The sequence below is a fragment of the Acomys minous genome, assembly GCF_964271855.1.
Source record: "Acomys minous genome assembly, chromosome: 3".
Taxonomy (NCBI): Eukaryota; Metazoa; Chordata; class Mammalia; order Rodentia; family Muridae; genus Acomys; species Acomys minous.
Window position 1 is genome coordinate 69,229,374 of NC_140485.1, and position 21,367 is coordinate 69,250,740.

The following is a 21,367-nucleotide window of genomic DNA, read 5'->3' on the forward strand; positions in this document are numbered from 1 at the left end:
ACAAGTAGGCGGTCTGAAGCAGAATCCTAACAATTCTGACCTGGTCAATTCTGCCACTGAGGTTCTCCCTTCCCAGGTGACTTTAGGTTTGTGTCACGTTGACAGCTGAAGCTTTGACATGTGGTATGTGGTCCTACAGGACCACTGTCATGTGTGCATTCCCTTGTCTACTGAGATACTCTATAATGCAATGCGGAGGCTAGTCAGGAAGGGTCTCCCACACTTGCTGACAGTCTTGTGCTGACTGAGCTCCCATTGCACGGTCATCTCTCTCTCTCTCTCTCTCTCTCTCTCTCTCTCTCTCTCTCCCTTCCTTCCTTTCTTTTTTTGAGATAGAGTTTCTTGCTGGGCATGGTGGCACATGCCTTTACTCCCAGCACTTGGGAGGCAGAGGCAGGCAGATCGCTGTGAGTTCAAGGCCAGCCTGGTCTACAAAGTGAGTCCAGGACAGCCAAGGCTGCACAGAGAAACCCTGTCTCAGAAACAAACAAACAAACAAACAAAACAAAAACAAAGAAAATAGAGAGAGAGGGATGGGGTGGAGTGGGGTTTCTCTCCTGGACTGGTTTTGTAGACCAGGCTGGCTTCAAACTCACAGAGATCACCCTGCCTCTGCCTCTCTGAGTCCTAGGGTTATAGGTGTGCAGCACCTCACTTGGCTCAGTCATGTTTTTTCACTGTGGCTTCAGGGGCCGTGGGTTTTGCCTGCATGGAGAAGGAGCCCATTAGCCTTTGTCAGCATCAGTCAGATGGACTTGGTCCTGTGCAGCAGGGACATGCTCACAGTGTCCTCAGCGCATCTCTGATGTTCTTTCTGCCGCTTATGCTGGCTCCTTAACCTATTTCCTGCCCTCCTCAAAGCAAAGCCCCATGACATCACTGGAGAACATTTGGCAGCTGACTGCACCCCTCCTCTCCTCAGTTTGTTTGGTGAGAGGTCACCATTGCTGGTAGCTTTCTTTGGGTGGGTGGGTGGGGGGGCAAGTGGCTCAGCTGTCTGTTCAAACCCAGCCAGGTGAACCCAAGTTCCTAGGAAGAAATCCTATCCGATCTTGAGCTTTCTTTAAAGGCTGATGCACAGATTAGAACTTCAGTGGCCAAGAAGGGGTTGGAATATTGCAGGTCCAGAGCCTAATCATCATTTATCTTGGGCTATCTTCAGCCCCTAAGCGGCCATTTCTTGCTTACCTAACTGAGTCTGATGGAACATCTTTATGACCAACAGTTGAAACCTCTTGGAATGTATTAACAGACCATTGGCTTTCACCCACTTGAAAGCTAAGAATGTAATCAGACAGGCATCAGAGGCCAGCAGTGGAAATCGCCTAGCTTTGCTGTAACCAACCGTCTGATGCTCCCACCAATGCATTTCTTAAAATGTCTGGGTTAGCGACTGTCTCTGTTCTGTTGTGACAAATCTTCGTGTTGGAGCATGGAACCTGGGGGACCCTAACAGGTACTCTTGGGCTGTGGCTACTCTTATTTGGGTTCAGAACAAACTACCTCTTAGCTGGGCATGGTTGCTCACGTCTTTAATCCCAGCACTCGGGAGGCAAAGGCAGGCAGATCTCTGTGAGTTCGAGGCCAGCCTGGTCTACAAAGTGACTCCAGGACTTTGAGACCCTGTCTCAAAAAACAAGAACGAACAAACAAACAAACAAACCCCAAACAAACAAACAAAAAACTAAACTATCTCTTATGCCCTTTGAGGTGAGAGCTGTGTGCTTTGCTTTGTTTTAATGTCAGCACCTCCAAATCCAGCATCCAGGAGAGAACAAGGCTCAGGTTTCTCCGAGGAGACACAGGTACTGTGTGCTGCAGCTGAGGCCCCCTTCCCGCTTCACCGAAGCCAGTTCAAGTTCAAATTGGATTTTATTATTTGGCAACTTGAACATGCTGGCCTGTAGGAAGCCTAAGCAACAGGTGAAGGTCACCACACTCCTCCATCTCAAATGTAAACGTGGTTTTATTTAATGCCTTTATCCATCATCATCATCATCATCATCAAGTACCTCTTCCTTCCCAGAATCCCCTTTTCCTACAAAACAAGATGGCGGCACAAGGCACGCCCACTGTCCACGTGACATCAGGGAAGGGCTTAGAAAATAAAAATTAAGCAACAGACTTTCCCCTGTAGCCCCAGGTCACCTCCCTCACCGAGGCCCAGAGGATGAGTGTCCCTGAAGCACAGGACTGGGCAGCGTAGAACCCCAAACCAGACCAACAGCCAAGAAACCACAGCACAGGGACCAGTGGGCGATACGAGTAATGGGATCAGTCCATAAATTAAAATGGAGAACGAGACGAGCTGTCCCCGTGCCCTCCCGAGCCGGCCGGCGCTCCCTCATTTGGGTCTCTGGGTTTCATGGCACAATCCGACTCGCTCTCTGCAAGGGAAGAAGACACTTCTGAGACGGCCGTGGTCCCCGGGGTCTAGGGCTCCGGTGGAGTGAGATGGCAGGGGCTATAGATACTCCAGTTCCAAGGCATGCCTCAGAGCCTCCAGGTCAGCGTGGCAGGATATCCTCCAGAAAGGCATGTTGTGCTGCGGCAGAAAGTAGTAACACATGTTCAGATAAGTTGCTGACCCAGCCTGGAGGGTCCCAGGCCACATTTGACAGGCCCCTATGTGCCCAGCAACCCCAGGGAGGCCCCAACTCTGCTCCCTCAGGGCACAGCAGAATCCTCGGGCAGGTGTTAGCAAAAAACATCAGGCAGGAAGCAGAGTGAGGCAGCCCCTCTGGCTGGGTGGGCTGGAGAAGGGTGTGGATTTGCTTAGGCCTTGAAGGATGAAGGAGGGTTTCCTGCTTTGGTGGTGGTTGAAGAGGACGGTGTCCCAGGAAGGGCATTCCTGGGCCAGTGAAGATGTCCACTGTCTTCCTGTCTTTTTTTTTTTTTTTTTTTTTTCCCGAGACAGGGTTTCTTTGTGTAACAGTCCTGGCTGTCCTGGACTCACTTTTTTGTAGACCAGGCTGGCCTAGAACTCACAGCGATCCTCCTGCCTCTGCCTCCCGAGTGTTGGGATTAAAGGCGTGCGCCACCGTGCCCAGCTTTTTTTTTTTTTTTTTTGTTTTTGTTTTTGTTTTTGTTTGAGACAAGTTCTCTCACTGAACCCAGAGCTCAGCTAGGCTGGGATCCATCTTTCCCTACCTACCCCAGTGCCCTGCACCCCCCTTCCCCACCCCACCCCCCAGACCCCAACTTTTCACACAATGAATGCAACCCTTCTGGTGTCTGGGCAGCTCCTTGGTCTCCCTCAGGCCGCTCTCTTCACCCTCTGTGGCAGCACCTTTGCCTGCTGGCTCTAGCCTGCAGACACTCAGCTTCCTCTTAGGACACTTTCTCCCTGCTACTGGCTTGGGCCACATGCTGTCTTGGTTCACTTCTCAGTGAGGTCCGCCTTGACCTCTATCTGGACCTTTTGCCCCCTCCCCCACTAGCCCCCCTCCCCCATTTCCATTCTTCTGCTTCGTGTCCCCCCCCCCCCCAAGCTTTTGCCACCCATGTCACACATGTCAGGCTGTGTGCTGGCTGAGTGGGTGAACGGTGAGGGCAGGGTCTTATGCTTAGGATGGTGGCTGGCACAAAGGAGATGCTCAGATAACACAATGCTCACACTGGCTGGAGCATCTTGGGCCGTTTTCTATGATATGAGGGACCAAGGGGAACTGGAGGAAGAATGTGGCGGGAGTGGGCCATAGGCAAGGGGACCTAGTTGAGGTGGGAGGGGCAGGACTGAAGTCATTTTGTTAGGGAGAGAACTGCAGGGTGGCCTCCTGGGGGGCGTTGCCTCATTTGAGCTTTCCCACTGGGACCCTAAGCAGGTTTGCATTTCCTTGGGATATGTTAAATGGGAGCAAAGGGAAAAACAGGTCCCTGAATTAAGATTCTTGGCATTAACTAGGAGCTGGGCCTGGCCTTGGGGGTGGGTGCTCTCTGGGGTGCTGTTGACAGGGCCAGATGCAGGGCTGGGCAGCTGTTTCTCTTCCAAGAGGTCCCTGTGCTCTGCTGGAGGCTGAGATCACAGATGTGGGGATTGTCTTTTCATTAACCTAATGCTGCCTTTATTAGCGGGGAAGCGGTCTTGGAACCCGCCGCCCCTGAGAGCACGAAATGAAATGCCCACAGCACGTGCACTGGCCCTGCTGGTCGCCGGTGTCCCTGGGGTCCAGAACCGGGCCAGGCTGCCAGGGGCAGTGGCCAGGGCTACAAGGGGGGGATTTGTGGGAGGAAATTACTCAGGATGTTTCTGGGATCTGCAAATGTGAGCAGCCTTGGAGAGCAGAATCCGAGGCGAGGCGCAAGGCTGGAGGGGGTGGGGGAGGGGGAAGAGCTGTAGGCATCGCGCACAGAGGCCCAGGTACCTTTTTGGCTCCTTGCTCTTCTTCTACCCCGTCACCTATCACAATGTAGACGGCTTTGCGGCCAAATCTCTGCATGATCCTTTCAAAGCAGCTCTCCTTGCCTGCTTGGAGTTGGGGGGAAGAGAGGAGGAGATCAAAGCGAGGAGATCCCACAAGGTGGGACAGTGTGGGTGGCAGCTATTCCCCCCCCCCCCCCCCCAGCAATCACCTCTGCCCCTTCATCCACCTCCCAGAAAGCTCAGCACTTGTCATTAGCCTCACGGGGGAAAGGAGCCAACTCCAGCCACCCAGATAATTTGAGCAGTTGATCCCCAGGAAGAGGCTGAGCAGGATGGGAAGCAGGCCCCTCCCCGTCTATTTGAGCCTTGGTGACAGACACTAGCAGAGGAATTGCTGTCCTGCACGCAATTCCTAGTACTGCAAACCCAGACCCCGCATATGCAATGGTAGAAATGCTTATACTGTAACCAAGTGTGGTGGTGCAGGCTTGCCATTCCAGCTACTTGGGAGGCTGAGGCAGGAGAGACCCAAGTGTAAAGCCTGCCTGGAGTCTATGTGGGTTTGAGGCCAGCATAGGCAATTTAGGGAGACCATATCTTAAAGTAAAAAGTAAAAATAGGACTGGGATAGCTCAGTGATAGAACTTTGGTCTAGAGCGAGTAAGGTCCTGGGTTCAGTTCCCAGAACCACAGAAAATAATTATATTGTTATTTTGCCACAATGAAAAATTAGAGAAGGTTGGTTGGGTTGATTTGGAGTTTTATTGTTGTTGTTGTTATTGTTTGGTTGGTTTTGGTTTTTCGAGACAGGGTTTCTCTGTGTAGCCTTGGCTGCTGTCTTAGACTCCTAGAGTCGAGGCTAGACTGGCCTCGAACTCACAGAGATCTGCCTGCCTCTGCTTCCTGAGTGCTGGGATTAAAGGTGTGCGCCACCGCCACCCCGGCTGCCCTGCCTAGCCTTTTAAGGTAGGTACTGGGCATCTGAACTGAGTTTCTCATGTTGCACATTTTCACTCTGCCCACTAAGGCATCTCCCCAGACCCGGGTCTATTTTTTATTCCTGTACATTTGGGATATAAGAATAATAATAAAAGCCGGGCGTGGTGGCGCACGCCTTTAATCCCAGCACTCGGGAGGCAGAGGCAGGCTGATGGCTGTGAGTTCGAGGCCAGCCTGGTCTACAAAGTGAGTCCAGGACACAGCCAAGGCTAACACAGAGAGACCCTGTCTCGAAAAACCAAAAACAACAACAACAACAACAAAAATAATAATAATAAATGAGCCTCCCATGAGAAAAGGAGAGCCACCGTTCCCTGGAATTTTCAGGGTACTCAGCAAGGAGCTGAGAGCATACAAGGCTGTTGGTTCCTGTCATGCCAGCCCTGTGCTGAAAGCACAGGTAGGTTCTTTGGAGGCTTGTGAGGGTTGTTTGAGGTCCAGGTTCTGCTCCCTGTGGGTGAGAGTTCTTACATGCCCCACCCCCAGCCCGTTCTACCTGTCTTGGTCGCGCTGTAGATGTTCTCTATGGGGAATACGGAGCCCAGGCCATACAGCAGGACCTTGGCCAGTGCGGGGATCAGTTGCGTGGTGGTGACCAACACATTGACACAGTTGGGTCTGGGGACAAAGGCAACTTTGTGTTAGTCTCAAAGGTACCATCAGGCCAGTCCTGGTGTCATTGGTGAGTTAGGGCAGGATCTGGGGGAGGGCGTCTTTGGGATGGCTGGGCTATCTTCAGGTGGGGTCATGGCCAGGGCCACGCTTCTGGCCTGAGGCTGCCTGACCTTGGTGTGCCGTGGAATGGCTCCTCCTTTTCCATTCATTTATATGTGTATGTTTTAAAGACAGGGTCTGACTGTAAAGCTCTGGCTGGTGTAGAGCTTGCTATGTGGACAAGGACGGCCTCCAGCTCATGGAGTTCTGTCTGCTTCTTACTCCTGAGTGCTGGGATGAAAGGTTTGCCCACTATGCCCAGCTTCCTTCCTTCCTGAGAAGCAGGCATTTATTGCAAGAGCCTCAAGCTCAGTAACTACAGTGTCCCAGGTCATGTGACACAGAACAAGTGTGGGACTCTTTGGACAGGTGAGGACTTGGTTCCACAGGATGGCACAGGTCAGTTCTAATCCTGTGAAAGTTCTGACCCTGGAATGTTCCTGAAGTGAGAGGTCTCAGCCCCTCACAGTACGCGTCTCCTGGGCTGTGAAGAGTTAAAATTTGCCCACATTGGGAAAGCATGCAAGTGAGAGACAGGAAGGCCCTTCCACATGCCCAGACACCGTGTTGGGAATGGAGATGTCACAGCTGAGGGTGCCACTTGCCGAGAGTTGATGAGGTTGAGGGCTTTCAGGGAGTGGGTGAGCCACAGGTCAGTCAGGGCCTCTAGCTCTGCACGTAGCTGCAGCCACGTCTCTCTTTTAGGAGCACCTATCAAGCCTGCAGTAAAGGGCATAAAGAGGACATCCTCCTGTTAGAAAGAGCTGAGGGGATTTAGGGAGCGCGAGTCAGAGGGCACTCAAAGTCAACTCAGTGTAGACACTCTTCTATTACTTCAGAACATCCACTGACTGATTCATCCACCCACACAGCCACACACCCATCCATCCATCCATCCATCCATCCATCCATCCACCTACTCATTTATTCATCCACTTATCTCTCTCCATCCATCCATTCATCCAATTACCCATTCATTTATTCATCCACCGATCTCTCCATCCATCCATCCATCCATCTACACATTCATTTATTCATCCACTCATTTCTCTCTCCACCCATCCCTCCCTCCATCCCTCCATCGATCCATCCCTCCCTCCATCCATCTACCCGTCTATCTAACCTACCCATTAATTTATTCACCCATCCACCTATCTACTCATCTATCTACCCATCCATCAATCCATCCATCCATCCATCCACCCATCCATCCATCCAATATTTCAAGATTGCCTTTTATATGTTCCGTATCGGGACAAACACTGGGTTCAAACCATTAAGATGGACACAAAGACAGAGCACCAGATACTAATGACTAACATTTCTGGGCTCTTAAACTATGCACACAGCATGTGCTTTTACTGTGACTTCCTTGTTTTCATCCTCACAGAGGACGAGCGCCAGAGGTGGGCAATAATTGAATTCTATCTTTTGGATAAAGGAACAGGCCCTGTAAGGGTTTGGCACACCTGCTTAGCACAGGGAGGAGGTAATGGAGACAGAAATGGCGGCAGACTCCTCGATGTTTCTGAATTGGCTTTCTCAGCTTGCCTTCAACTTCTTTAAAAGGAAGTCCAGAGTCTCTGGATGATCCTGTCTCAGGCGCCAGCCTCAGCTTCTTGCCAGGGCTCTAACATCTTTCTGTTCTGGCCTCAGGGCCTGTCCTTGTTCACTAAAGCACTAGGTGTATGTCTGCCCCAGGACCTTTGCATGCTCCACTACAGATCCAAACTGCTCTTCTTGTGTCCTCATCTTTTACCAGCTAAGTCCTCTACCCCCTACCTAGGGTCAAGTCCCTCCAACGTCTCCTCACTCAACGCATGGGCCTCTTCTTCCCAGGGTTTCGCACTAGGATTTAAAACGATGTGGTCAGGATCGGGGCATGGCGGAGCACACCTTTAATCCCTGCACTCAGGAGGCAGAGGCAGGTGGATCTCTGCGAATTCAAGGCCAGCTTGTTCTACAAAGTGAGTCCAGGACATCCAGGGTGACACAGAGAAACCCTGTCTTGAAAAACCAAAGCAAAGCAAAACAAAACAAAACAAGCAAGCAAGCAAACAAACAAACAAAACCCAAGCAATGACAACAACCACGTGATCATGTGTTTGATGCCTGCTTAGCCTCCAGGTGTTCGGACTTGTGGGATGCTGTAGGGGCCATCCTGGTGGTCCATGCCACAGGTGGCACATGCTTGGTGTTGAGCCAGCCTGTGTTGGGGAGGGTGACTTCACTGGGACACTACCCTGTGTCCTGAGCCAGACCAGGTATGCATTTAAAAAATTAATTTATTTATGTGCATTGGTGTTTTGCCTGCATGTGTGTCTGTGAGATCCTCTAGAGTTACAGGCAATTGTGAGCTGCCAGGTGGGTGCCGAGACTCGAACTCAGGACCTTTGGAAGAACAGCCAGTGCTCTTAACCGCTGAGCCATCTGTCCAGCTCCCAGGGATGCATTTTTAATCAGCTTCAGGTGGCTGTTCTGGGGGACAGCACTTGGTCCTCAAACTGCACACCCAGCATGCCTACCCTGTGCAGCAGCCTTGGTAGGTGGTGAGGCCAGGAATCGGTATTCTTCCAGAAGCACCTGTAGCCTGTCATCAGAGCAGCTTTGAAGGTGTTAAGAGGACTCCATGGGGACCCAGTGTTCTGGGACAAGATGTGTCACTCATTGGGCACCATCAAGGCATCTGGGAGTGGTTGGTAGACATTTGTAATCACACCAAGAGAAGGCCAAGGCAGAAGCATTTGAGTTCAAGGCCAACCTGGGTACAGAGAGAGGCTGTGCCTCAAAAGCCAAACCAAGACGAGGGGGATGGCTTGGTAGCTAGCATGCTCACTGTGCAAGCACGAGGACCCGAGCCCGGATCCCTAGCACCGTGTGAAACGTATCGCCTGGAGTCCAGGCGATGGAGAGGCTGAGATAAGAGGGTTCCTGGGCTTGCTGGCCCGCTAGTCCAGCCTAACTGCAAGGCCAGGTTCAGTAAGAGACCCTGTCTCAAAAAACAAGATGGAGAGTGACTGAGGAAGATATTGGTCATCAACCTTCATGTGCACAAGCATATATGTCCCTGCATACACACACACATGAACACTTACATACTTATCACACACACACACACACATACACACACACACACACACCCCAAACCAAACAGCCCACTGATATTCTTGTATTCATAAATCTTCCAGAACCTACCAGAGCAGTACCTGGCCCACAGCAGGGTCCAGGAGCACCTAACTCAGTCTCCCACGGACTCCCAGCCGGTCCTTTCCCTCTCGCTGGTCACTCACCACCCACGTTGTTGCGGTAGGTGTTGTACATTTCCTTCACCCGGCGGTAGCGGAAGGCTAGTTTCCTCATCCAGTCCACGCCGCCATGCACACCTGTACCCAGGCACAAGCTGGCCCCCGGTGCTGTGCTGTGGAAACCATCAGTGGAGAAGTTGTACGTGCTGGAGAGACAGGAACGGGGGTGGGGGGTGACGTTAGTGTGGGGAGACCCAGGTCCCTGAGCCCACGGTGGCCTTGTCGTATCCATGGGGGACATCATGTGCCTGCAGGTGTGTCTGGAAGGGGGAACTCCAGTTCTCACCAGATCCCTAAGATGGCTGCTTGCTTGCTGGGGCCAAGTAGAGCTCTTGTTTCAGTCTTTGGGCATCAGACTGAACCCCTAGATTTTCTGGGGGAATTATCACTGCCCCGCATGCAGTAGCCAGGCCCATGAAAGCCTCCGTTGCTGCTACGTGGAATTCCAAGCACCAGGGAACTGTGTTGACTGAGGGCCAAAGTCTTTGGAACCTTGAGTGTGACATATTAGTGCTCCTCTCTCACCCCTACGCCTCAAGGGATTGCAAGAAGTCTTAAAGAATCTTGAAAGAATCACAAGATTCCTGAAGATAAGAGGAATAAGTAAGCTGGCTCATGTATCTTTACTTCAGTTTTAAACTTTACTTAAGTTTTGAGTTTTGCTCAATCTTTAAACCTTGTAGATGACAGTTCTTAGCCAGCTTAGCAGCTTAGCCAGCCACAGGATCTTACAGATGTCAACAGCTGTCTTTCTGCAATCAATCATCAATTAATCAATCAGTCTATCTATTGTCCTATCATGTATTACCTTTCACCTGTCAGCTGTCTATCTCTTGATCATCTACCTATCTGTCTACCTTCATCTACTATCTATTAGTCTTTCTACCTATTAATCATCTATTTATCTAGCAATAATCTGTCAATGATCAATCATTCTATTAATATTCAATCAATTATTAGTTACTTATTTCTCACCTATCACCTGTATAACATCTAGCGTTCAGCTAATCTATCATCGATCTATTTGCCAGCTGTCTATCATCTGTTTATCAGCTGTCAGCCACCCATCTATCATCTATGCATTTACCTATCAATTCTCAAAGAATTAATTCTCAATTAATCTTTCAATTATCTATTATTCTTCAATCAATCAATCAGCTTTCAATTATATCTCTCTAGCTATCATCTATCATTTATCATCTATTTATCTATCCATCCATCCATCCATCCATCCATCTGTCCACCTACCTATTAGCTATCAATTATCTATCTATCTATCTATCTATCTATCTATCTATCTATCTCTACCTCTCTCGTGGTAAGGACAATAAAGTGGCCTCTCCTTTGAGTCTTAATTCTTTCCCTAAACGTCTCTCCTTCTATCAAACTCTGTGCTTGAAACCTGGGGCTGGGGCAATGGCTCAGTGGGTACAGCAGCTGCCATGCAAGCACGAGGGCCCAAGTCTGGATCCTTAGCATCCATGGAAAATGCAGTACATCGGGGTGTCACCCCGGTGCTGGGGTGCGGTGCGTGAGAGGCAGAGACAGGAAGATCCTTGGGGCTTGTTGCCCAGTCAGTTTAGCTGAAATAGTAAACTCAAGGTTTACTGAGAGAGCCCATATCAAAAATAAAATAAGTGGAGGAAAACTTGTAACATCTAGCTTTATACACATATTACACACACACATGCACAGATAAGCACTTCTGTACACACTACAGCAAGAAAACAAACAAATCCATGTTGGCTTGTCTTGAAATTCTTTCCTATGGTAAAGACAAGAGTCCAGTTTGACCTGCGTGGAGGTCCCCAAGTAGGAAGGAAACTCCTCGGCCCCAAATTCTTACCTTAAATCCTGGCCATTGTCATCAGATGAGACGTCATCCACATGGATTTGGTCACAGTCCTTGTGAAAAACGTGACAAGAGCAAAGATGTGTTGGTTACTCTGAAGCAGAGCTGACATTTTTGTTTGTGTTTTGAGACAGGGTCTACTGTAGCCCAGACGGGCCTTGAACTTGCTATGTAATGGAGGCTGACTTTGAACTTCTGATCCTCCGGCTTCCACGTTCTGAGTGTTGGAATACAGGCGTGCATCTCCACACCTGTTGTATGCAGTGCTAGTGACAGAGCCAGGACTTCCAGCCTCCTAAGCTGATGCTGTCAACTGGGCTACATCTCAGTTGATTTTAAGAGTGTATTTCCTGCTGGGTGTGGTGGCGCACGCCTTTAATCCCAGCACTTGGGGAGGCAGAGACAGGTGGATCTCTGTGAGTTTGAGGCCAAGCTGGTCTACAAAGTGAGTCCAGGACAGCCAAGGCTACATAGTGAAACCCTGTCTCAAAAAACCAAAAAGAGAAGGAGGAAAAAAAAAAGAAAAGAAAAAGAAAAAGAAAAGAAAAGACAAAAAAGAAAGAAAGAAGAGTACATTTCCTAGGCTGAGGGTGGACAAGCTCTGGAGCTGGCATTCTTGGGGGGTAGTCTGCGTTTTGTCACTTAAGGTCAGGCTAAGGTACTGAGTGTTTCCTCTTTGGTTCCCATATGAATAAGTCACCAGCTCAACTGAGTGAGCTTTACAAATGAAAAGGGCAACGGCTAATGTGGCAGTGGGGGAGGGGGAGGAGGACACTCCAAGGCTCCTCAAGTCTCTAGGGAAACAGCTACCCTGGCTATCAGGTGAATGCTCTTTAACCTTCACAGCACTGTGAGATCTGGTGCATCCAGGCATTGGCCTCTGCAGGTCACCCTCAGCTCTACAAGCCATGAGAATTTGCTCCATGCCTCAGTTTCCCTTCTGTCCTTAGTCCCGTATCAACGACCACATATCCCTGAGAGTACCGTAAAGCAGGATACACAGATTTCTATCAACCCAGAAAGTTCTATGGAGAGTGCTGCTCTAGGAGAAAGGAATATGTTAGCTTCCAACTCCTGGGGTCAGTGAGCTCTTCCAGGGAAGGGCTTGTAAGCTGGCCTGGGGTCACAGCTATGTAGCCCACTCTATGTTGCAAAGTTGTGTGTGTGTTTGTGTGTGCCCATGGGTATGTGTGTACATGCCTTCGCACGCTCACCCATGCAGGTGCATGTGGTGGCCAAAGGCTCATGTTGAGATGACTGTCCTTTTTTTTTCCTTTTAAGAAGAACTGGCATTTCACTTAATTAATTAATTTTTATGTGCATTTGTGTTTTGCCTTCATGTGTGTCTGTGTGAGAGTGTTGGATCCCCTGAAACTGGAGTTACAGGCTGTTGTGATCGTCCATGCTGGTGCTCGGAGAGTCCTGTGGAAGAGCAGCCAGTGACCTTAAGCCACTTAGCCTTTTTGAAAGGATTGCCAACATGCAAACCAAGGGAACCTCTCCAAGAGTTCCAGGTAGCGACATTTGGAACTGAACTTTGGCTGTGCCCTGCTGCCCGGGAGTCCACACTGCAGCTCCTCCTGTGGTCCTGTTTAGCTTAGCCTCACTTGACTGTACTGTGTTTGCTTGCTCTTGTAGACATCCGAGTTTGAGATCTTTGCTTCATAGCTGCTCTATATGAAGAAGGGTCCAGGCCCCATCTTGGCATGCTGATGAATTGCTTGCGGTCTCTTGCAGCCTAAGTTGGCCTCTAAGTCACCATGTAGCCAAGACTGGCTCAGAACTTTTGGTCCTCCTACCTGCACTCCTGAGTGCTGTGACTACAGTACAGGCACGTGCTACCACAGTTCATTTATGCGGTGCCAGGATGGAACCGGGGCTTTGTGAATGCTAGGCAAGCGCTCTGCCAACAGAGTGCCACCCCCAGCCACCTAATGATTTGTATTTACAGTTCAAGGCAGATCACGTAGACCCAAGCATGGAAAGAACAAAGCAATCAGTCTCAGTCTCACATGCCCTGCAAACCTAGCACGAGGTGTCTTCCTCTCAGCCCCGAGAGCCCTGGAGGGGTCAGACATCCCCCCCCACCAGGGCTTTCCTGACATCAGGGGAAAGGCACGTGAGGAGGCTCTGCTTTTCTCATTTGTGAGGGGATTTTCGGGGGCGCTGAAGTGCAACAACAGTAGCGATCACATTTCGGACTTCATAAAATACCATGACACTAGCTAGACGCTACCTCATACTCCACCAGCTGACCTGGATCAAGTTACCCTCCAAGCCAGCAGCCAGGGCCACAGGACAGTGCAGAGGGCAGGGGGCCTGACTGAGCTTTTGTGGAGGAACACTACTGTCCCTAATTCTGCTGTGCGCCCCCAGGCTTTACGGGGGCTGTCCTCAAAGCTGGATGGGGAGGCAGATTCACGTGGACTGCAGAAACTTCTGGTCTACCTCAGGTCAAAGAGGGACTGTCCTGGGGAAGGAGTTTGCACGGAGCTACTGGTGAAGGCAGACAAAAGGTTCCTATGGCCTTGACCTTGAGATGTTGTGGATTAGGGTGGAGAACATGGACAGAGCAACCGTCCAATGCCTGCTTATTGGTGTAGTGAGGAATGGGGGGACCCCTGGCCTTCTGTCTACTGGAATGGAGTGGAATAATGCTGGCACAGATATTGGGGGAACTCCAACCTCATAGCCTAGAAGAGCAGGGCAGCTCTTCAAGTTTGCTCATAGAAGGATTCCAAGACAACTGAAATTGTGGAAAAGCGGCTAAAAAAAAGAGACATTCACTGCGGAATCATGTGTATTGTGACAGCAACCCACTAAAAATACCCACTGTTTTAAAAGGACAGATCATATTAAAAGGCAGTAAGTGGGAAAAGAGTCATTTAGAAGTCTGTACATCTGGCAGGAAACAGCAGTTCCACAGGGAGGAAGCTGAGGTTGGCCTGGTGGGCAGTGGAGGCGGCTTTACCTAAGCGGTGCCGCCAAATTAACGACAAAGATAAAATAAATGTGAGAACTGGGGATGTAGCCCAGCCGATGTCCTTGCGTAGCATGTGCAATGCTCTAAGTTCAGTCCCCTGTACCGCCATCACCACAACAGAACAAGGCTGGGGACGTGGCTCAGCGGCACAGTGTTTGCCTAGCGTGTATAAGGCTCTAGTTTTGTTTCTCAGTGCAGGAAACGAAACAAAACAAAACAATCTCCCCAACCCCTGCGCCCAAAAAAACCCCAAACCAAAACCAGATAAAGGCTGGGGATATAGCCCTGCTGGTAGAGTCTTTACCTAAAACATACAAAGCTCTGCATTCAGTCTTCAATATCACACACACACACACACACACACACACACACACACACACAAAGAGAGACAGAGAGACAGAGACAGACCCACACACAAAGAGACACACACACACACATGGACACACACACACAGATACACAGACATACAAACACACACAAGGACACACAGACACAGATACACAGACAGACAGACAGACACACATACACACTCATGAATTATATGTATGTACATTACTTTTGAATAAATAACTGAAAATATCTTCCTGGGTGACAAGACCTAACATGCTCTATGAGCTTTCACTGTGGTGAGGATGCTGCCTACCTTTCCGGAGATTAAGAAAGGTCTCATCATCCCACCTTATGTGGGACAAAATCAAGTGGAGAGCACTGAGGCTTGTCATGCTATGAACTGGCCTCTTCACAAAAAAAAGCAGTGTTGGCATCTTAGCCTCCAATGCCCGTGAGCGTGTCTTTATTCGGAAACCATCACTGCGAGTGACTCTGATGAGTCCCTAGGTTTGGGCCCAGGGAGATTTTTGTCATTGCCTGGGTCACCTTGCACACACCTGATTTGGTCTGGTCTGGGAAGCTAAGCAGGATCAGGCAACGATTCTGACACAGAGACAAGACTGCTACCAAGATAGGGTGACACACATACATGCTCAGACACACCTGAGACCACCAGGAGCTGGGAGCATGTGTCCCTCATGACCCTCAGAAGGAGCTACCCTCGACCTCGGCCACCTGGCTCTGCCATAACTGACTCCTGTCGAGGCTGCAGAGCATGTGTACAGTATTTAGGGGGTTTTCCTGCCTGGGAGATGTGTCCACCTCCTTGCTTGCTTCCTCATGGATGTGCTAGCTCCACCGGCACATAACCTGTGGTGCTTCTTCAGTGCTTTGAGTTGGAATTCAATAGCTCATTATTTCCTACCAAACTACCCCAGCCTTGGTCACTGGGAACGCTTTGAGTTACATCCTGCCCCTTTGACATAATGGGTTTTGAGAACTTCCTTAGTTTCTGGTGATCCACCTGGCCCCACCTCTTCAGCAAATCCTACTGGTGGTCGCCATACAACCAGCATTCCTCATTATCTTTTTCTCTATCCCTTCCATTCCATGCCCCCCCTTAAAAAAAAAAAAGACAGTATCACTCTTTACCAGCTGCTGGCCTTGAACTCACTAATAGCTCACGCTGGCCTCACTATGTAGCCCAGGCTGGTCTTAAACTCCTGATCCTCCTGCTTCTGCCTCCTGAGTGCTGAGGTTACAGGTGTGCACCACCACATCTGGCTCTTACTTTCTGAGTCTAGCTGCTCCTGGCTTGTCTACTCCCTGCCCATCTCCAGGGCTGCCTTCAAGGAATCTCATGTTGAAGAACCAGATGAGAGGCCAGGCCAGGTCCTGGGTGCTGGGTGGTGCATTGCTGCTGGGGTGTCAGCATTTCTAGTCTCATGGTTGTCAGATTGGCCTTTTAGATTACAACACACAGTTAATGAACATACCTGCCAGCATGTGCTGGAGCAAGTACCTTCCTTGTCCCTGCCCAGGCCTTACATGGCAGTGCTCTTCCCTCTGAGACTTGTCACCTGGGAGCCCGAGGACCATTGTCCTTGCTTCTGGCCTCACCTCTAAGGTCTGTTCTCCAATGGACAGCCACACATAGTCTCTGAGTTCAAAGCACACGGTGGCTCTTTGCCTGCTTAGAATGTGACCGCAAACCTCACACTGGCCCTCAAGCTCCACGCCATCGCTTACCCCAGCTTCCATTCCCTCTACTTCCCCTGTGCTGCCTCCTCTCTGTTCCCAGAGCTGCCTCAGGCTCTTCGCACGGCTCTTCACTTCCTCCACACACCCACAGGCCCCCTCCCTCACCAACGTCAGGTCTCTGCTCAAATGTCCTAGGGGCCCCGACTGGATGGACCAAGTGTGACGGTTACTTTTAACTGTTAGCTGACACAGTCTAGAATCCTCTGGGAGGAGCTTCTCTATGAGGATTTTCTAGATCAGGTCAGCCTGTGGACATGGTGGTGGGGAAACTGTCTTGATTGCTTTAAGTGATGTTGGAAGACCCAGTCCACTGTGAGTGGCGCCATTCCCCAGGTTTGAGTCCTGGCCTGTAGAAGAGTAAAAAAAGCAAGCTGGGCAGAGAGCAGGCCTGTATCCATTGTTCTTTGTCCTGTGGATGCCATGTGACTAGCTTCTTTGCCTACCCGAGACTGAGACCTTGACTTCCAGAAAATGGTGGACTGTCTCCTGGAATTGTGAGGTAAAATTAACCCTTACTTCTCTAGTTTGCTTTTTTGCCAGAGTGTTTCATCACAGCTGCAGAAGGGAAACCAGGGAGCCAGGTAAAGCCATGGGCTCTGTGGTGGCCCCTCTACCACTTTCTTGGTGTCTTCAGAGTTTTCCACCTGACACAGTGTAATATGGGCAATTGGTTGGGTTGAGGAGGCAGGAGAGTTCCCGCAGTGGCCTGTTTGTAGAAAGCACAGCAAACAGGATGTTTCCCTCATTCCCCAGTCTCTGTGGGTGGAACCTTTGCCCTGGCCTGTCTCCCTTCTGTCGGACTGCAGTCTACCCTGGGGGAACTGCTCCCATGGTCCCTCAAGGTAGCATGTGTCTATCTACTCCTGGGAGATGTGCCCACTCCTTTGGTGACATGGTTTCAATTTTGCCAAGGTATCCTGGGAGCACCTGGCATGGGGACATTGTTGAACAAAGTTTTGGAGAACGAAAACAGCCTGGAATCCCCAAGCAGCACCACTTGGCTGGTGACTGAAATGGCCCTCCACAAGTTGTGGCCATGATGGTCACTGACTTTGGGGCCTTGTGAGAAACAGGAGGGGCAGTTGTGCCAAGGTGTTGTCTGAAGCCCACATGAGTCCAGCTGGTTCACAGCTTACCAAGATGGACAGTGCCCTGGGCCTGCATGGGCCACCTAGTGCTCAACCACACGACCCGTTTGCAGACCTGGGGTCTTTGTAGGGCATTTTTTTCCCCTTTGGTTTTTCAAGACAAGGTTTCTCTGTGTAGTTCTGGCTGTCCTGGACTCGCTTTGTAGACCAGGCTGGCCTCGAACTCACAGTGATCCACCTGCCTCTGCCTCCCGAGTGCTGGGATTAAAGGCGTGCGCCACCATGCCCCGTCTTTGTAGGGCATCTTGATGTCTCCAGCTGTGGGTGCCTGAGGCAGAGGGTGATGGTTTCTTGCAGTTACATATTCCCTTTGTCTCATTTCCCCGTCATCTTACTACAGGACTCTGTGTCCCTCAGGCCAGGCCTAGAGTCTTTGTTGCCTCTTTTACCCCCATAGCTTCCATTCCAAAGTCCACTTGGCTGTGCCCCAACTGAGCCGAATCTTACTATCTTGGTCCAACCCCACTTTTGCTTGGCCCATTGCAGCAGGTTCTTCACTCATCTCCCTCTTCTTCGCCCTCACATTTCCCGTTCTCCATGAAACAGCTAGTGTTTTGTCTTGTTTTGAGATAGAGTCTTTTATGGCTCAGGCTGGCCTTGAACTTCTGATCCTCCTGCCTCCACCCCCTGAACGCTGGGATTATAATTATGTGCGACCATGTACAATTTACATGGCACTGGACATTGAACCCAGGGGTTTGTGTCTGCTGGGCAAGCACTGTACCAATGAACTCTCCCTAGTCCCACTATGGTCTTTTCACACACAAACCACAGGAGACAGGATTTCCTGCCAAACCATGTTGGGCTCAGCAGTTAGAATGAGTCAGTGCCTATGACCTATGCCTTCTCTCTGAGTGCAGATCACCTCTCCCTCCTCACCCCAGGTCTTTCCACTTGCTGTCTGCCTCCATTGCTCTCCCTGGCTTCCTGCTTGCCATCACTCAGCCCCGTGTGAGGTTCCTCCTCACTCTCTTGCCTGTGGCTTGCTTTCTCTATCATAAATCAGTGATGCCCTGGGCTGGTCCAGCCTTTGCTTGAACCGGTTTCTACCTCACAGCGCTGCCCCAGGTGCTGATGACATCCCACAGGATAAATGGAAATGGCCTTTCATGCGCAGCTTAATTTAGGTGGCCTGCAGCTTTCATTCTGTTTTTGAATGACTGTGATTACAGCTGACAGTCAGCGGGGCTTACTTGAAGCCTTGACTCCCTGGCAGCTCTCTTGGGAAATCTCTTCCCCTTGAGCAGAGTTGTTCACTTATCACAAGGAAGGACAGCGCTTTTCCCTCCCCCTGCATTGTCTGCCAAGAAGCTTACAGATCACCTTTAAGCCTGACTGCTGCTGTTAGCTTGAGTCTGGGCAAGAACTCCCTACCCACAACCAGCATGCAGCTTTCTATTGTTTGGCCTTTGTTTCTATAGTTTTATTCTACATCATCATCATTATGTTTTTATTATTATTATTCTACACATATATGTGAAGTGAGTGTGTGCAAGTGCCACAGTGTATATGTGAGGTCAGAGGACAATTTTGTACAGCCCATTTTCTCCTTTCACCTATATGTATGTTCTGGGAGAAAACACACTAAATGTATTCTGTATTCTCTCTCTCTCTCTCTCTCTCTCTCTCTCTCTCTCTCTCTCTCTCTCTCTCCCCCTCCCGCTTCTGTAAAGCATGCACCAGGAGAATGGAAACTATTTTTTAGCTTCTACCCTGACCCCACTGCTAATTACTGTCGCCTAAGAGGACTGCACTGCTCTGCCTTAGCGAACATATTACATAAAGCTATTTCAGAGGGAAGAAGAGGCCACCATTTTTTGACTGGATTAGTGTAACCACCATCCCACGTGGCTGGAGCAGGGAGAGAGGCAGGCCAGCAAGGTCATCTCGACGAGAGTGTCTCCCAAAAAGGACACTGACCACAGTTCTTTATCTTCTTAGGAGTGATTAAGTCTCTAAGAGAAAAAGGAGAGCTGGAGAGGCAGCTCAGAGGTTAAGAGCACTGACTGCTCTTCCAGAGGTCCTGAGTTCAATTCCCAGCAATCATATGGTTATTCACAACCATCTATAGTGGAATCTGGTGCCCTCTTTTGACCTGCTGGTGGACATGCAGTCAGAACACTGTGTACATAATAAATAAATAAATAAATAAATCTTAAAAAAAAAAAAAGAGTGCTCTGCTCAGCTGGGTGTGGTGAGGCATGCCTGTAATCCCAGCACTCAGGGATGCAGAGGCAGGTGGATGGCTGTGAGTTTGAAGCCAGCCTGATCTATAAAGGGAGTCCAAGACAGCCAAGGCTCCACAGAGAAACCCTGTCTTGACAAACAAACAAACAAAACAAACACAAAGGGTGCTCTGCTCTTCCAATGACCCCCACATTCTCTTCCCTGCACCCACATCGAAGTGGCTCACCCCAGCCTATACTCCAGCCCCAGGGGATCCAATACCTTCTTCTGGCTTCTGAGGGCAGTCACACTCACACACACACACACACACACACACACACACACACACACACGCACCCACGTACGCGCGCACACACACACACACACACTTAAAAGAAAACATTTCTATCAGAGATAGCATCCCATCCCCCACCCCCGCTGCCCCAGCTAGATGTGAGTAACCCCAGCAATTGTGAAAGCGAGCACTGCGTGCTAACCTCCAGGTCATTGAAGAACAGGTGTGTGTCAGCGAGGTTGAAGATCATCTCCTCCATCATCAGGCCGATGCGTACTGACGTCGTGGTGTCCTGTGGGAAAGAGAAGGGACAGTTTTATGAAGGGGTGTCCTCTCTCTGGGTTGCTGGAGTCCACGCTCTTCTGAGCGGCTCTCGGCTCCTGTGTGCCTGAGAACATGGCCTGGGAAGAGAAGAGCTTGTGTACACCAGGAGAGAAGAGACAGGGATTAGGAAATGACACCACTCTGGAGTGATGGTTACAAGAAATCCCCAAGAGACAGCGAGGAGGGACGGAAACAAGCTAGTCAGAGCGTAAGGTGTGGAACGCAGTTGAGTCGTGCCCGTGTGTCCATTCCCCCACGCCCACGAGCTATAACGTGGTTGGCTGTTGTAAGGGTTCATCTTCATTTGACTGGACATAAAATCAGCGTCCAAACACACCTCTGGGTGTATCTATGATCATGTTCCCAGAAAGGTTTGCATGGTGAGAAGACCCCACTGGGTGTGCATGGCACCGTTGTCTGGACTGGGATCCCAGACCAAATGCAAAGGAAAAAGAACGTGCGAGCTGAGCAGAGCATTTTTCTCCCTCTGCTGCCTGACTGGGGACCAGCTGCCGCTCAGACCACAAGCAGAAATAAACCCTTCCTTCCTTCCTTAGATTGCTTCTGTCAGAGATCTTGTGTCATCAAAGAAGAAAGTAAATGGCCGGGCGTGTTGGTGCATGGCTTTAATCCTAGGACTTGAGAGGCGGAGGCAGATGGATTGCTGCGAGTTTGAGGCCTGCCTGGTCTACACAGCGAGTCTAGGACAGGGGACAGTGAACATGGCTGGTGGTCTGTTGTCTGGCTCATGAACTGAATGTATATACATCTGGACTCCAGGATATATATATATATATCTCCAAGACAGGGTTTCTCTGTGTAGCCTGGCTGTCCTGAACTCAGAGATCCACTTGCCTCTGCCTCCTGAGTGCTGGGATTAAAGGCGTGTGCCACCACTTCCCGGCTAATCTTTCTTTTTTGAAGTTGTTCTTCCAGGTGTTTGAGGCATAGCTACAAAAAAGCTAACAGTGTTTTCATCCTGTGAAGACACAGGCGAATCGCCCCTGTAGGAAAGCCCTGTCTGGGCCTTTAGAAAATGCATTTGCTGGTCCCTGAGTACTCTCTAAGAGCCCTGCAGTCTCCCACACTTTCTCTCTCCCCACCTCACAGATCTCTTCAGGTCTCAG

At 50.1% G+C, this 21,367-nt stretch overlaps 1 protein-coding gene across 2 annotated transcripts in view; it reads right to left on the bottom strand.

The window, feature by feature from the left end:
• Positions 1–1,948: 1,948 nt before the first annotated feature.
• EYA2 (EYA transcriptional coactivator and phosphatase 2) overlaps positions 1,949–21,367 on the bottom strand; it is a 175,556-nt gene continuing 156,137 nt past the window's right edge. The window contains exons 10-16 of one of the 2 annotated variants that reach the window (XM_084775075.1): positions 20,119–20,208; positions 11,228–11,286; positions 9,367–9,527; positions 6,682–6,796; positions 5,859–5,980; positions 4,365–4,468; positions 1,949–2,545 (exon numbers count right to left, since the gene is read on the bottom strand). In XM_084775075.1, the coding sequence (XP_084631201.1) occupies positions 2,465–2,545; positions 4,365–4,468; positions 5,859–5,980; positions 6,682–6,796; positions 9,367–9,527; positions 11,228–11,286; positions 20,119–20,208 (732 nt within the window). In that variant the 3' untranslated portion in view covers positions 1,949–2,464. The remainder of the gene's footprint in view (positions 2,546–4,364; positions 4,469–5,858; positions 5,981–6,681; positions 6,797–9,366; positions 9,528–11,227; positions 11,287–20,118; positions 20,209–21,367) is intronic. The other variant, XM_084775076.1, reaches the window with a different exon arrangement.